This window comes from Sinocyclocheilus rhinocerous, unplaced genomic scaffold, assembly GCF_001515625.1.
Source record: "Sinocyclocheilus rhinocerous isolate Xijiao unplaced genomic scaffold, SAMN03320098_v1.1 scaffold203, whole genome shotgun sequence".
Taxonomy (NCBI): Eukaryota; Metazoa; Chordata; class Actinopteri; order Cypriniformes; family Cyprinidae; genus Sinocyclocheilus; species Sinocyclocheilus rhinocerous.
The window spans coordinates 955,076-973,034 of NW_015644353.1; the positions used below are offsets into that span (position 1 = coordinate 955,076).

The 17,959-nt window shown below is 35.4% G+C and overlaps 1 protein-coding gene across 2 annotated transcripts in view; it reads left to right on the forward strand.

Annotated features, from left to right (window-relative positions):
* The window catches only part of shmt2 (serine hydroxymethyltransferase 2 (mitochondrial)), a 37,484-nt gene extending 24,439 nt beyond the window's left edge, over positions 1–13,045 (forward strand). For both annotated transcript variants that reach the window (XM_016575873.1, XM_016575872.1), the window contains exons 7-12: positions 472–611; positions 1,582–1,744; positions 4,332–4,431; positions 9,832–9,987; positions 11,529–11,636; positions 12,757–13,045. In XM_016575873.1, coding sequence (XP_016431359.1) covers positions 472–611; positions 1,582–1,744; positions 4,332–4,431; positions 9,832–9,987; positions 11,529–11,636; positions 12,757–12,884 — 795 coding nt within the window. In that variant the 3' untranslated portion in view covers positions 12,885–13,045. The remainder of the gene's footprint in view (positions 1–471; positions 612–1,581; positions 1,745–4,331; positions 4,432–9,831; positions 9,988–11,528; positions 11,637–12,756) is intronic.
* Positions 13,046–17,959: the final 4,914 nt, after the last annotated feature.

A 17,959-nucleotide genomic window follows, 5' to 3' on the forward strand; every position in this document is an offset into this window, starting at 1 on the left:
GCTGTCACACACACACACTCACACACCCTTAAACAAAAACACTCTCTCACACACACACCCTTAAACAAACACGCACTCACACACCCTTAAACAAACACGCACTCTCACACACACACACACACGCCCTTAAACAAACAAACACACACACTCACACACACACACACACACACACACACTCCACGACAGATAAAGAGTATCAGTGTGCATAACATTATCAGTGTATAATCAGCAGGAGATTATATTTACCCTGAGAGCGTGGCGTAATGCTCAGAAGTGTTAGCGAAGCGCCTGCAGTATCTGGGTCTCGTTCCCCAGAGAAGCGCGCGGATCTCATCAGGTCACTCTCCGATGGGCCGATAACGGGAGCGCTTTGGTTGTGATGTTTGCTGCGAGCGCCGCGGCTCTCAGCTTCTAAACGCTTTCATAATCTACTCTGAGCTCTTTATTACTCTGGTCTCTGTCTCCGAGCAGCTGTGCACCGAGCTGAACGCGTACATGCTGGCGGACATGGCTCACATCAGCGGACTGGTGGCAGGCAAAGCTATTCCCTCGCCGTTCCAACACGCCGACCTCGTCACCACAACCACACACAAATCACTGCGAGGATCCAGGTACATCTCAACCAGAGACCAGTGGCTCTTCTGTGATCCATTTCTCAAAGCCTGTGTGCAGTACTAGTGTACCGCCAGTGTTTAGTCCACAAACCATTCATTCTTTGAAAGAAATTAATACTTTTATTCATTAAGGATGCATTAAATTGATTAAAAGTGACAGTAAAGTGACAGTCAAATAAATGCTGTTCTTTTGAACTTTCTATTCATCTGTGAATCCTGAAAAAATAAAATGCATCACGGTTTCCACAAAAATATTGTGCAGCACAACTGTTTTCAACATTGATAATAATCAGAAATGTTTCTTGAGCAGAAATCAGCATATTAGAATGATTTCTGAAGATCATGTGACACTGAAGACTGGAGTAATGATGCTGAAAATACAGCTTTGATCACAGAAATAAATTACAGTTTAACAATATTCACATAGAAAACAGCTATTTTAAACTGTAATAATATTTCACATTTTTAGTGTATTTTTGATTAAATAAATGCAGCCTTGGTGAGCAAAAGCAGATTTTAAAAAAAGCCTTACTGCCCCTAAACTTTTGACTGGTAGTGTAACAAAACTTGCAGTAAGTTGCAGTAACATTGTAAGTAAGTTGTTAAATTGTTACACTGTCAAATGGCAACATTAAAATGAATAAAATGGTTATTTTGATTTTTTTTTTTTTTCCAGTTTTGTGTAAAAATGTCATAACATTGGCGGTCTGATCAAATAAGAAAAAAAAAACATCAAAATCACAGCAGATTACAGTAGCCGAAGGTCAGTTTTAGCACGTTGCATTGTGGGATCTCATGCAATATGCTCTGCACATTTTTAGAAAATATAGTAGATGATCTGGATGTTGCATGCATGCAGAACATAATGTGCGCAGTACACGTACTGCATACTAGAGCAAAGCTGTTTTTTTGGTGATCTCCATCATTAACCGTTTCTCCGCCTCCTCTGCTCTGGCTCCTCCCTCAGGGCGGGGCTTATCTTCTACCGGAAGGGCGTGCGCTCGCTGGATAAGAAGGGCAAAGAGGTCATGTACGACTTGGAGGAGAAGGTCAACTTCTCTGTGTTCCCTTCGCTTCAAGGCGGCCCGCATAATCACGCCATCGCCGGCGTCGCTGTGGCTCTCAAACAGGTCCTGCTTTGCTTTCACTTCCAGATTATTAGTCTTTCTGCTAGTACACATGCATAACGATTGCTGAAATTAAACGTATATTTATTTTACATATTTACTAAATTATATAATTTGGTAATGAATAAATATGGGGAAAACACTTGATAAAAATAAATTTGTAAAATAAAGAGATTTATTCAATTTCTTGATTTTTTTTTTTTAGTTCTGTTTTAGTATTTTTCCCAAACAAAGCAATTGTTAAAAATATGAATAAAAAGGAATTAAGGCAAGTTTGTGTGCACTAGGAATCATATTTTTACGAACAATGACAAGTTAGTGCTAATTTTAGATAAAGCACACGGTAAATATAACATGAATAGTTTGAAATCAAGGATTTGATGTTTGTCGATCATGTGCGTTTATTAAATATTCATAGATTTGTTTAAAAAGCATATGCTATTCTGAATGCTGATGGTAGATGCCTTTCTGTTTCTCAGCGCTATTAAAATAAAAGTCCTGCTTCTGACATATTGGCTAAACAGAAAAAAAATTATTGCAAATAATTAAAAATGCCAAATATAGCCCAATATATCAGTCGATCACAATTTTCTACTTTGATTCACTCTGTTTACTAGCAGTCAATTAATTAATGGCCAATATAAACGCAATGTATATCATATCACAATATTTACTTCAAACATAGTGAAAACGTGTAACAATTGCTGAAAGTAAATGTATATTTATTTTATATTTACTAAATTATATAATTTGAAAATGAATAAGCATGAAAAAAATGAACTTGATAAAAAATAAATTTATAAAATAAGAAAAAAATTATTATATTAAAGTATTTTATTATAGCTATTATAGTATTTTTTTCCCAAAATAATTTTAAAATGCTAAATATCAGCCGATATATCGGTCGATCATTACTTTCTGCATTGATTCACTCTGTTTATGGTTCATACACTGAATTAATGGCCGATATAAAGCCAGCGTATATCATATCAATATAATTAATTTAAAGATCGTAAAAACACATGTATAACAATTGCTGAAATTAAATTTATACTTAATTTATATAATGTTTGCTAAATGATATAATTTGAAAATGAATATGAAAAAAATTTAACTTGATAAAAAAAAAATACATTTAGTAAAATAAGGAAATTTATTAAACATTGATTCTTTAATGCTGTAATGGTATTTGTTGCAAAAAAATAAAAAATTGAAGAAAATTTTTTACAAAATGCCAAATATTAGCCGATATATCGGCCATGCCAAATATATCGGTCGACCATACTTTCTACTTTGATTCACTCTGTTTATTAGCGATTAATATGCTGAGTTAATGGCCAATATAAAACCAATATATATGATATCACGGCATTTAATTTAAAGATAGTAAAAACGCATGCACAATATAGCTATATATATATACTAAATGGTGTAATTTGAAAATGAATAAAAAAATAAAAAATTCATTTAACTTCTTGATACTTTAATGATATAGTTTTTTTGAAAATAATAAAAAAATTATTCAAAATGCCAAATGTCAGCCGATATACAGCTGTGCTCATAAGTTTACACACCCCTTGCAAAATGTTAATAATTGAAACAAAATAAGAGGGATCATGAAAAGTGCATGTTATTTTTTATTTAATACTGTCCTGAATAAGCTATTTCACATAACAGATGTTTACATATACTCCACAAGACAAAATAATTACTGAATTTATAAAAACGACCCCATTCAAAAGTTTACTTAAAGTTTACGAATCTTAATACTGTGTGTCATTTCCTGGATGACGACTGTTTTTATATTTTGTGATAGTTGTTCATGAGTCCTGAACAGTTCAACTGCCTGCTGTTCTTCAGAAAAATCCCCCAGCTCCTGCACATTCTTTGGTTTTCCAGCATCTTCTGCATATTTGAACCCTTTCCAACATTGACTATGATTTTGAAATCCATCTTTTCCATCATCTGATCCATCATCACTCATGCATAATTATTACAAAAGGTGAAAACATGTACTGATGCTCAAGAAGGCCACACGATGCATAAATTCTTCTCATTTTGTATAACAATCATATTTTTTCATTTAGTACTGGACTTTAGAAGCTACATAAATACTTACATGTTTTCCAGAAGACAAAATAAGTACAATTTACTCTGATCATCCAATTAAAAAAGTTTGGAAATGACACACAGTATTAAGATTCAAGGGTATGTAAACTTTTGAACGGGGTCATTTTTATAAATTCAGTTATTATTTTGTCTTGTGGAGTATATGTAAACATCTGTTATGTGAAATAGCTTATTCAGGACAGTACTAAATAAAAAATAACATGCATTTATCATGATCCCTCTTATTTTGTTTCAATTATTAACATTTTGCACATTCCTGCAAGGGGTGTGTAAACTTATGAACACAGCTGTATCTGTCGATCACAACTTTCTACTTTGATTCCCACTGTTTATTAGCGGTTCATCTGCGTCCTGAATCATCTCCTATTCTCTCTCATCTTCTCCTGAATAATGGCTGGTGCACTTGGAGCTCATTTATGATTTTTGATAATTGATAGCTCTTCATTCGGTCTCTCTTCAGGCCACGACGCCCATGTTTTGTGAATACATCGCTCAGGTTCTGAAGAACTCGAAGGCCATGGCCGAGGCGCTGCTGAAGAAGGGCTACACGCTGGTCTCTGGTGGGTTTTTCACTCGCGTCTCGTCTGTTTCTGCGCTGTAGGTTTTCTCTTCAGTGTTGGTCTGGGGATGAGACGACGCCACTGGATTCTCCTGGAAGATGAAGTTAGTTTTCCTGCGTTTTATCAGTGTGTGCTGCAGGAGTGAGACTCAAACCTCTACACTGCAAAAAAGGCTTAACTTAATTAGTATTTTGGTCTTATTTTTAGTCAGAATATCTAACCGTTCTTAAATTAAGATGCATTTACTTGTTAAGCAAAACAACATATTTAGTCTTGTTTCTAAGGGAAGAAAACTAAATTAAGTGCATTTTGTTTAAAACAAGTAAAATTATCTTTCAGTGGGGTACGTAAAATATTCTTAAAACAAGAGAATTTTACTTACAACACAGGCGATTGATCGCCTTCTGCTAATTCACGCCTGCACGCTAGGTGGCGCCAACCAGCAATGCATTTTTACTCCGATATGTATCTCATTTATGGATTTAACATCGTCCACTGCTCAATACACAGCATTAAATATAGCTAAATAAAGTTTGGTTCTACGCCAGAAACACAAACTATCTATAATGCTTACAAGAAAACATCTTAAAAGTACAATTAGCATCAAGCCACATTTGAACATTTATGTGATTATTAATGTTTTTGCTTAAAACCCACTATAAACCGTCATCGAGTGCTTGTAAGAACTTCCGATTGCGATCTATAGTTGATTTTGATTCTATAATAGGCAGACATGCGCTCTTTGTAGGCTATGTTTAATAACGCTGCACTGCTTATTGTCATAAACTTCCTTTATTGTTATAAAATTACCATGAGCTGCATACAGAAAATATATAGTCATAATCATATGTCATCGCGCCGAACATTCGCGGCGAATTTTCGCTTTCAGTGTGAAAAGCCCTTAAAAGGGGCAAGTTTTTCTTGTTAGTTTTTTCTTAAACAAGACAAAAATACTAAGTAACAAGTCTTTTTTTGCAGTGTACGATTGAAGATCTTAATGAACTAATTAACTAAAGCAGGTGATTATAGTGTATATACAGTATTAGTGAATAGTCCTGTTAATGATTCAGTGTTTGTTGTGTGGATTGAAGCGGTAGAAAACATCTTCATAACACACTGACACTTGAAAGACCTTCAGACGCATGAAGACCTACTAACGCTTGAGATCTGGTGCTTCTTTAAGCGTCATCCAATCATATAATCATGCAGACGGCCTCATGGACCTTAAAAACATGAACAGAAGGAAATACAACCCGGATCTCAGTAAAAACACGTGGCAAGGATAGACGGGGTTTGCGGGGAATCATCAGATGAGCACATCATCAGCGTTTTTAAAAACATTTAAAGGATGTTTTTCAGGGTTTCTGTGGGTCTTAATTTACCTTTCAGCAGATTAAAGCCTAAAAAGGTTTTAAATGAAAGCAGAAAATCTGAAAATCATAGTTATGATCAGTGTTGGGGAAAGTTACTTTTAAAAGTAATGCATTACAATATTGCGTTACTTCCTAAAAAAGTAACTAATTACGTTACTTTTTATTGAAAGTAATGCGTTACGTTATTTTTCCGTTATTTTTAAATCTGGGCTGGACTTGATTGTTTGCTTTTAATATAAAAAGTTCTATTTTTGGTAAATATAAAAGCCCTTTCACACCAAAAGCCTCAGGCTGAAGGAAATGTAAATTTTCGTCCGTACAGTAGAACACAGAAGAAGAAAGTTCAACACTCTTCAGCAATAAAAAAAAGAAGAAATGTTAGTTTATCTTGTGTAATTTTTGCTTATTAGTATGGTTGAATTGGAAGGGCAGCAAATTGGTTAATAAAATGGGATTAAATACATAAAAGATATTTGTATTATTTAACATATTTAATTATTGCAGCTTTGCGTCATATTCTCATTTTGAGTGAGTGAGATGAATTAATGCATGTTCACATTTATTCTAGAACTAAAGTAACATCTTACTATTTAATGTTGCATGAACTGCAAAAAAAGAATCTCTTTTTCAGTATTTTTGTTTTCAGTACAAATATCTAAACGTCCTTAAAACGCATTTGATTGAAATGCAACATATACAGTAGATAAGAAGCCTAACAAATTGATCAAAATGACGTGAGTTTTGTTTGTTTTTTTAAAAACAAGAACAAATATCTGTCGATGAGGAATGAAAACTTTTTTTCTCTTTGAATTAAGTTGATTTTTCTGATTGCATTGGCAGGTATTTGTTCTTGTTTCAATTATAAACTCACTTCATTTTGTTCAATGTATCATAAAACAAGACTTAATTCTTTTTTTTTTTTCCAGTAAATGTATCTTTATTTAAGAATCTAAGAAATCTCAAGACTGAGGAAAAATGAAATTTTTTGAAGTGTGATCAGAAGGAACAGTAAAAGCTATTTCAATAATCTAGCAGAGCTATTCAAGCCATAAGCTATTTATTTTTCTAAATGAATTGTTGGAAGTTGTATTTTCAAATGTTGAAGTGTTGCTAATGCAACTCAATTTACTCACTAGACATTTACATTTAGAGAACATATTAAAGTATTTTCACTTCAACTGTCTACTTAAGGTCTCTTAAAAGTCTTGCGTTTATCTTGGTGAAACCTGTTTTTGTTCACTGAACTATTTTAAGTCTCTATTTTGATGTCTAGTGTAAAATACTGTATGTGTGATGCAGAAGCGGTGCTGTTTTGAGACTTGGAGATGTCTTAGTTTGACCACGAGGAGAAAACACACGTGACACAAAGCAGGGTTTTATAGTTAACTAAAACTAAAACCATAAAAGAAAAAAAAAAACATTTTCGTTACATGAAATAAATTTAGCAACACTTTACAATGAGGTCTCATTTGTTAACATTAGTTAATGCATTAACTAACATGAAGTAACAATAAAAAAATAAGCATTTATTTTAATCTCTGTTAATGTTTTTAATTTTAAAGTTTATTTATTTATTTAACCAGATAAGTCAGTTGAGAACCAGTTCTCGTTTACAATGACGACCTGGCCAAGTGGCAGCATAAAAAGCAGATACAAAACAATAAAGACATTAAACAATTACAAATAACACACTTATAAACAGCAACATATAAGAACAAGCAAATAACTAAAAACAAGTACAATGATATTGTACTATTAACTGAATTGAGTTTTTAAAGGAAGAGAGCGGAATAAGCTTTAAGAAAACTGAAAGGAGTCACGACCAAAGGAGGTATGCAGAAATTAATAAAAGTACTAGAGCGCAGATTACGACTTGTATTATGAATATTAAAAAGTGACTGTAAATATAGCGGAGTTTCCCAATAAGAGTTTTGAGTTTTTGAAGCAGACCTATAAACTACATCACCATAATCCAAAATTGGGAGCACTGTCGTTTTAACCGGAAGCTGTTTTGAAGAATGTGTAAAAGAAGATTTGTTCCGATAAAGAAAACCAATACGAGTTTTAACCTTATGTGAGTTTCAAATGACAGTTTGTCATCGAGCCAAATACCCGAGATATTTGTAGCATTCAACATAATCGATCTCGGAGCCATCCAAGGTGAAAATTTTAGGCGAGAATGCAGTAGTCAGGGAAGAACTAAATGTATAAATAATAGTGTCATCAGCATATAAATGTACATGAGAATCACCAGGGCAATGTCATTAACATAAATATGAAAAAGTATTGGTCCCAATACACTTCCTTGTGGGACCCCTTAAGATAGGGGCAGGGGATCTGACAGAAGCCCCTCCACCGTCACTGATTGTAAACAGTAACTCTTCAACCAGGCCAGACAGCTCTCAGAGAGTCCTGTACCTCTTAATATTTCATGGTCCACAGAGTCAAAAGCCTTTGCCAGATCAACGAATGCAGCTACACCTTAAGTGTAGCAGTGATGCAACTATGCCTGGATCCGGATGAAGCACATTATAAGTCTCCAAGTGGTGCATAAGCTGCTCGTTAACCAACGTCTCTAGTATTTTAGAGAGACAGGGCAAAATGGAAATGGGTCTATAGCAATTTAAATCTGAGTTATCACCCCCTTTAAAAAGTGGGGTTACAGCAGCAGATTTCGAGTCCCTCGGAAAGACACCAGTTTGGAGAGAGAGATTAAAAATGTAAGCGATAGGCGCTGAGATAATATGTGACCCTGGAGCACAAAACCAGTCATAAGGGTACATTTTTTAAAATTGAGAATCTGGAATCTGAGGGTGCAAAAAAAAATCTAAATATTGAGAAAATCACCTTTAAAGTTGTCCAAATGAAGTTCTTAGCAATGCATATCACTAATAAAAAATTAAGTTAAAGGGGTCATATGATGCTGCTAAAAAGAACATTATTTTGTGTATTTGGTGTAATGAAATGTGTTTATGCGGTTTTATATAATTATGGTATGAAATTTACAAAATATCTTCATGGAACATGATCTTTACTTAATATCCTAATGATTTTTGGCATAAAAGAGAAATGTATAATTTTGACCTATACAATGTATTGTTGGCTATTGCTACAAATATACCCCAGCGACTTAACACTGCTTTTGTGCTCCAGGGACACATATAAGCTGCTTTCTTTAAAAATAATGGATCTAATTCATCCAATCCAGCAGATTTATGAATATCCAGGTTGAGCAATTCCCCAAGTACCTCGGTCTCTTGTATCGACTGAAAAGAGAAGGAGGGGGACCTAAGGCAGGTGAATGAATAACAGATGCCAGGTTGACAGGAGAACAATTAGAAGTACCAGAACTATTCTCGTAGGTACAGCCAGCATTGACAAAATGTCTGTTGAATTGATCCACAATTTGTGATAACAACACCATCATATTTAATTACAGTGGGCAAACAGGAAGAAATGGTTTAGTTTTCCATTGTTTTGATGGTATTCCAAAATTTTCAAAATATTAAGAAAAACTATAATAGTATTTCAAGGATTTTAAAATAACACTGACATAAATTCTAGTACATTAAATTTTTTTAAATGAAAATGTGAAACATTTGGCTAGATTTACAATGTTAATAACTGGAAACGTGTCATTGCAGTCTGTGATAAGGATTCATTCATGTTCCTGCTCTTAATTTGAGTTTTTCATCAACAACTTTATTCTAAAGAAATTATGTAAGAAAAAAAAACTGGATAAAAAAAAAAAAATTAATCATGACTTTTTCCTCACAATTTGGAAACAAAAACGTCAGAATTGTGACAAGTTTAGAATGGCAAAATGTAAACTCAGAATTCAGATCTCGTTCTATGTAATATGGCAGTAGAATTGGCTGTGAATGGTTGTTTGTGTTGATTTAATGCATAATAGCCTCATAATCAAAAACTGTAATATCTGGGAACTGGACATTTGTTGAAGTGGCCATAGATCTTCATGCAGACGAACTCGTTTGAGTGAAGATCAGTGTTGTGTGTGTTTGTTCAGGAGGAACTGATAATCATCTGGTTCTGGTGGATCTGAGGCCTCAGGGGATGGACGGAGCGCGGGCCGAGCGTGTTCTGGAGCTGCTGTCCATCACAGCCAACAAGAACACCTGCCCTGGAGACAAGAGCGCACTGACCCCCGGCGGCCTGAGACTCGGTGAGAAACACACACACACACACACACACACACTCACACTCACACTCACTCACACACATGTGTGTAACTGTAACTGACTTACAAAAATTAAAAAATTGTTTAAATAGAGAAACTGACTTACACTGATGTCAGAGTTACTCCATTCTTCCACCTAAAGCAAAGAGTTCATTTATTCCTCTACTTATTTAATAATAGTTTGTGATGTTTATTATTCACTCTCGGTTATTTAAGGAGCAGAGCGAGTGTTTCTTCTGCTGCTAGTTTCCTCATTATAGTTGTACAGAAAGGCTCTCTCATGTCCCATCAGCCGGTTCGAGGTGAATCCAAATCACTTTTATTGAAAAAAACCACAGCAGAACGAATGTTTGTCTCTTCATCTGAAGTCTTGATGATTTGATCGCACTGAAACACTTTTAATGATGTTTTTGTGCGCTGGATATTATAATTATTATCAGGGAACGTGTGTGTATCAGCTTCACATCGACGCACATGTTATTGTTGTTGTGCTTCCGTTCTGTTCTTCACGCATCTAAAGTAGCTGCAGATCAGTTTATGACTCAGTCTCACCTGGATCAGGAGTGAATGATTATGACAGACGATTGAGAGACGACTGCTGTTAAACTCTTTAAACAGCAAAACTCACTCTGTTTGCTTTAACGGACCGTTTGCACATTTCTGGGGTTCTCAGAAGCAGAAGTTTGATTGATTGGATAAACCTCTTTTTAGAGGTTTATCCAATAAACCTCACACACATGCACACACACACACACACACACTCTCTCTCACTCACACACACACACTCACTCACTCGCTCAAACACACACACACTCACTCACTCGCTCAAACACACACACACTCACTCACTCGCTCAAACACACACACACTCACTCACTCGCTCAAACACACACACACTCACTCACTCGCTCAAACACACACACACTCACTCACTCGCTCAAACACACACACACTCACTCACTCGCTCAAACACACACACACTCACTCACTCGCTCAAACACACACACACTCACTCACTCGCTCAAACACACACACACTCACTCACTCGCTCAAACACACACACACTCACTCACTCGCTCAAACACACACACACTCACTCACTCGCTCAAACACACACACACTCACTCACTCGCTCAAACACACACACACTCACTCACTCGCTCAAACACACACACACTCACTCACTCGCTCAAACACACACACACTCACTCACTCGCTCAAACACACACACACTCACTCACTCGCTCAAACACACACACACTCACTCACTCGCTCAAACACACACACACTCACTCACTCGCTCAAACACACACACACTCACTCACTCGCTCAAACACACACACACTCACTCACTCGCTCAAACACACACACACTCACTCACTCGCTCAAACACACACACACTCACTCACTCGCTCAAACACACACACACTCACTCACTCGCTCAAACACACACACACTCACTCACTCGCTCAAACACACACACACACACTCTCTCTCTCTCAAACTCTGCTCCTCTGGTTTCCCAGGATCCCCTGCTCTCACGTCTCGTCAGTTCAAGGAGTCTGACTTCCAGCAGGTGGTGGATTTCTTCGATCAGGGCATCAAGATCGCTCTGGACGTCAAGAAGAAGACCAGTGAGTACAGACTCAGAGATCTACTATTACTCTGTGTTTATTATATATCATGTTTTATATCAACAATATATATCATATTACATATCAGCAATATTGTTGTTATTGCATATCATGTGTTGTCATTTGATCACTGACAGCTTTACAGTAACAAAATTAAAATTCTGAAGTTATTTTCCACATTAATACAGTTTTAGCCAAACAGTAATAATAGCATGTTTCATAATTATTTAAAATATCAGATATACTTATGTATTGCTCAGGGTGATTCATTGTAAATATCAAGTAAATTACATATTTGTTTAATTTCAGCAATTTTGAACTTTTGTATGTTGCCATCATAAAATTGAGTGATATTAATCAGCCGTCAGTCAGTAATCAATATCATCATCTACCATCAAAAACAAAATATATATTATTATAATATAAACAAAATACACTACAATTCAGAAGTCTGGGGTAGGTAAGGTTTATTTTGTTTAAAAAAAAAAAGTAATACTTAAATTCATCAAGGCTGCATTAAAGTGATGAAAAGTGACAGTAAAGACATTTATAATGTTACAAAAGATTTCTATTTCAAATAAATGCTGTTCTTTTGAACTTTCTATTCATCTGTGAATCCAGAAAAGTAAAATGTATCACTGTTTCCACAAAAATATTGAACTGTTTTCAACATTGATAATAATCAGAAATGTTTCTCGAGCAGCAAATCAGAATGATTTCTGAAGATCATGTGACAGCTTTGATCACAGCAATCAGTTACATTGTAACAGATATTCACAACTATTTTAAATCTAGTGCTGTCAAATGATTAATCGCATTCCAAAATAAAAATGTTTGTTTACATAGTATATGTGTGTGTACTGTGTATATTTATTATGTGTATATATACATACAGTCACATATATATACACATATACATAATAAGCACACACACACACATATATTATGTTAACAAAAACTTTTATTTTGGATGCGATTAATCGCGAATAATCGTTTGACAGCACTATTTAAATCATAATAATATTTCACAATTTTGACTGTTATTTTTGATGAAATAAATGCAGAACATTAGCCGCTGTAATGGCGTTCTCTGTTACCGTTTTTCTCTGTTTCTCTTCAGAAAAGCTGTCAGATTTCAAGAGTTTCCTGCTGGAGGACTCGGAGACGACGTCTCGTATCGCTGATCTGCGTCGTCGCGTTGAAGCTTTCGCTCGTCCGTTCCCCATGCCTGGATTCCACGACCATTAAAGCAGCAGATCAACCATTAGACCGTTTAGCTTTACGATCAATCACTACATTATTAATCATTTACTGCAACTAAAAGTCTTAAAACGACCAGTAGTGCATGTACACTACCAGTCAAAAGTTTGGGATCAGAACGATTTTTTACAGGAGTTTCTTCTGCTCATCAAGGCTGCATTTATTTGATCAAAAATACAGGAAAAAATATAATATTGTGAAATATTATTATGATGTAAAATAAAGTTTTTCTATTTTAATATACATTAAAATCTAATTTATTTCTGCGATCAAAGCTGTATTTTCAGCGTCATCAGTGTCACATGATCTTCAGAAATCATTGTAATACGCTGATTTATTATCAGTTGTGCTGCTTCATATTTTTTTGCAACCTGTGATACTTTTTTTCAGGATTCTGTGATGAGTAAAAAGTTCAAAAGAAGAGCGTTTATTTAAAACAGAAATCTTTTCTAACAATATACACTACCGTTCAAATGTTTGGGGTCAGTAAATTTTTATTCTTTCTTTTTTTTTTTAAAGAAATTAACTTTTATTCAGCAAGGACGTGTTAAATTGATAAGAAGTGATGGCAAAGATATGTAGATTTATATTTTGAATAAATGCTGTCTTTTTAACTTTATATTCATCAAAGAATCCTGAAAAAAGTATCACAGTTTCCAAAAAACACAACTCTAATTCTAATAACAAATCAGCATATTAGAATGATTTCTGAAGATCATGTGACACTTTATACTGGAGTAATGGCTGATGGAAATTTGCATCACAGAAATAAATTATATTTTAAAGGATATTAAAATAGAAACCATTATTTTATATCGAAATAACATTTTGCAAGATTACTGTTTTTTTCTGTATTTTTGCTCAAATAAATGCAGCCTTGATGAGCAGAAGAGACTTCTTTAAAAAAACATTACAAGTCTTACTGATCCCAAACTTTTGACCGGTAGTGTGTATATACCGACACACACGAGGAAGAACCAAACCCGCTGGATGCTTTGTAACATTAGAAGCGATTTTTTCCCTTCTGCGGGTGATTTATTCCTCATGTGTGATCTTTATGACATTCAGGACTCGACTCACATCTTTATCTTCCGTTTGGAGTGACGACCAAACGTTTCTAACAGACTAATGATGCTACATGTTTGAGTTCTTTGTCTCCTTTGATAATCGAAGCTGTGTCTTGTAAATGTACAGTAGTGTGTGTAAACACTGTAACTGTTGTAGGTCGTTGCTCATCTTGAGTGATTTCTGAGCGTTTACTAAAACGCAGTGATATCGATAAACACTTTGAGCCTCTTCTTCTTCACGTTGCACACGTCTGCAATCCTCCACCTTCATTCTGCTGGATTCTGCCTGACAAAACACCTCACAAAATGATTCTTTTTAAATGGACAGAGCTTTACAAATGATTTTCTAAAAACGTCTAATCCCAATAAAATGGTGTTGTAGGAAAATGCAACTCATTTGGCTGCTCTTCTTTCTGTGTAAGTGCGCTGTGGGTGGAGATGATCGATCGCAGCAGTCGTTCTGGCCCGTCGTCTTCACAGGAATAATGTGTTTTGAGTCAGAGGATTATTCAGGAGCGTGCATTTAAAAATACATCTCGGTGTAATATGACAGACTGAAAGAGCCGCTGCTAATCAATGCATTAAAGTGAGCGTTAAAATCTGTGGAGAGTCTTTCCAGGTCTAATCAAAGCCCAAAATCACAAGAAACACTAATAAGTTATATTTTTATTAATGTAACCTATTTTTATTAACTGCATTTACTGATGTTTAAACCGATGTGTTATTTTAATGTAAAAAAATTTTTTTTTTATTTATGGATTATGTTTTTCACTTCAGTTCTACTTCAAAATTTCATGTTTAATTCAATGTGTTGCTTGCTGTTTTTTTGTATTTAATTGTGAAATTTACTAGCAATTTATTAGGGAAAATTATTTCTACACCATTTTTTTCAGTGCACTAAAAAAATATTATAAAAAATGTTCACTAAAAAATTGCTAGTAAATGTCACAAATAATTACATGATATTAGCTAAAAAATGAAATGGATTTGTAAAAAAAAACTCCAATAATCTTTGCTTTATATATATATATATATATATAAAATATAAAATAAAAATAAATCTTATTCTCAGTATTTTAACCTAAAATGGAAACCATTACCTTGGCAACTACAGTACCTGAAATAAAATATTATTTATTTTTATTTCAATTGAGTAATTTAATTTTTTGTTTTGTTTTGTTTTTCAAGCAATGACCATTTTTTAGTGGTATTTATTTTAGTTTTAGTTGACGATAATAATACTGATTTCACACACAATCTCTTAGTAAACACTTTATACCCATTTTAACCCCTGATTAATTGCTATAATATACACCATGGCAAAAAGTCTTGATGACCCTAAAAAGGGATCATTTTTATTTATTTTAGAATATAATGTCGTAATTTTTTTGGTGGCATGTGAGTTGTTCAGTGAGATGTCAGTGTTTTCTCTCTTTCTGTGTGTGTCAGAGTAAATCCCAGCGGACGCTGGAGCAGCTCGTGATGAGTGAATCCCGGTGTGTTTGTGTCGAGGGTTCAGGAGTCGCTCGCATCGTTTGCCCGTGTCGGTGTGTGTTTGTGTCGGGATCTCAGGAATGAGCTGACATGATTGGGAATCTCTCTCCTCCTCCTGCAGGCACAGACAGCCGTTAATTTGACAATAAATCAGCAGTGTTCAGCGAGGGATGGATTAACGACAATTAATTGCGCTCGTTTATTTGGAGTGGCATGTCGGCGTTTGAACGCGTGTCATAATTAAAGCCCTGCAGGACTGTGATGTGGCGCTACGGAGTCTATGGCTTAAGTGGCGTTTTAGAGTCCCATTTAAACTCCAAACAATGGCTAATGTGCCGTAATTATCCCATAATAAAGTGTAAGTGTCTCTTATAGAGCAATAACAGTCCCACGGAGAGACGAGGAGGAGGAGGAGGAGGGTTGTGAGAGAGGAAGAAGCTTCACACATCAATTAAGAGCCTGACAGACCCTGAGGAGATTTGATGAAGAGCAGAACCTCTCTCTCACACACACACACACAGACAGTCATTGAACAATATTACTGTTCTTACACAAATAGGCATGTCAAGTCACCTTATTTTTATAGTATGGAAGCCTGTTTCTGCCATGGAATAAACAAACAAAAAAGGTATTTGCAACTTTCTATCTCACAATTCAGACTTTTTTCTCGCAATTCTGAGAAAAGTAAGAATTGCAAGATATAAACTTGGAATTGTGAGGTATGAACGCAGGATTGCAGTATATGAACTCGGAATTGTGAGGTATGAACTTGCATTTGTGAGATATGAACTTGTAATTGTGAGATATGAACTCGGAATTGTGAGGTATGAACTTGCATTTGTGAGATATGAACTCGGAATTGTGAGGTATGAACTTGCATTTGTGAGATATGAACTCGGAATTGTGAGGCATGAACTTGTAATTGTGAGACAAGAACTCGGAATTGTGAGGTATGAACTTGCATTTGTGAGATATGAACTCGGAATTGTGAGGTATGAATGCAGGATTGCAGGATATGAACTAGGAATTGTGAGATATGAAATTGTATTTGTGAGATATGAACTCGGAATTGTGAGATATGAAATTGTATTTGTGAGATATGAACTCGTAATTGTGAGGTATGAACTTGTATTTGTGAGATATGAACTCAAAATTGTGAGATATGAACTCGGAATTGTGAGATATGAACTTGTAATTGTGAGATATGAACTCGGAATTGTGAGGTATGAATGCAGGATTGCAGGATATGAACTCGGAATTGTGAGATACTAACTCAGGTTTGCGTGATATGAATTCGGGATTGTGGAATTTGAACTCTAAATTGCGAGATATGAATTGAGGATTGTGGGATAAGAACTCAAAATTGTGAGATATGAACTCGGAATTGCGAGATATGAACTCAGGATTGCGGAATATGAATTCAGAATTGCGAGATACGAACTCTGGTTTGCAGATATGAATTCGGGATTGCAGGATATGATTTTCATTTCATGCGGATGGAGTGTGAACAGTTGATAATCAGTCTCTAAACACATACATTCAAATGTCAAACTTTAAAATCAGCTGCTGATGTATTTTGAATGTTTGATGGTTTCAGTTTGATACCTTCTGTGTGTCCGTGAGTTACAGGTGTGATTACACTGCTGCTTTATTTATAAGGTTTGCACTTAAAGGTGCACTAAGCGATTTTTGAAAAACGCGTTTCACTGCAGTGTCGGACAGAGTCCCAAAACACACTTGTAGCCAATCAGCAGTAAGGGGGCGTGTCTTGTAATAATAGAGAGAAGAAAGCGCTCAATTTGAGTGCACAGGACGCATATTAGCAGATCGACTATAGATAGAGAGAGATGGCAGATAAAAAAAAGAGGAAAATATCAGAGAAACAAAACAAAAGAAGGGTTACGATCAGGTAAGAGGTAGGACCTGTGTAAATATCAGAGCACCTTTCCAGCAGTGGAGCGGAAAACTCAAGGAGTGGGAAGGCCTGGAATCGGACGCCGAGGTTGCATTGTTTCTTATTGATAGGTGAGTAACGTTGATTTAGATTTTGCTTTGTTTCACACAACTTATCCGGGTTGGCTTTTGTTTGAATATGCTTGTGTCATCTTCACTTGTTTCCGTGATCGTCGTTGCCATGGTTGCGTATGTACGTGTGGGGCGGAGATTATAAAATAAGGACGAGGTCCTATTGGGCTATGAGCGTGTTTGTTTTGGTGCTTTCAAATATCAACATCGTTTGGCAAAAATCACTTAGTGCACCTTTAAACTACTTTAATATGGAAATCTCCTTTTGAGTTCTTCAGTCTGTATCTAAAGCTAATGGACAGTTTGCTTTTAGTATCAATTACAATTAAATGTGCAACATCTTTGCTTTTACTCAAGTGTGTTTTTATCGAGATACTGGAGGGATGTTTTTCCTCAGTACTCATATTGTGAAGTGTATTTTCTGTGTACGTTTGACTCCCAGCAAACACACATCTGAGTTTGTTTACACCTGAGCCG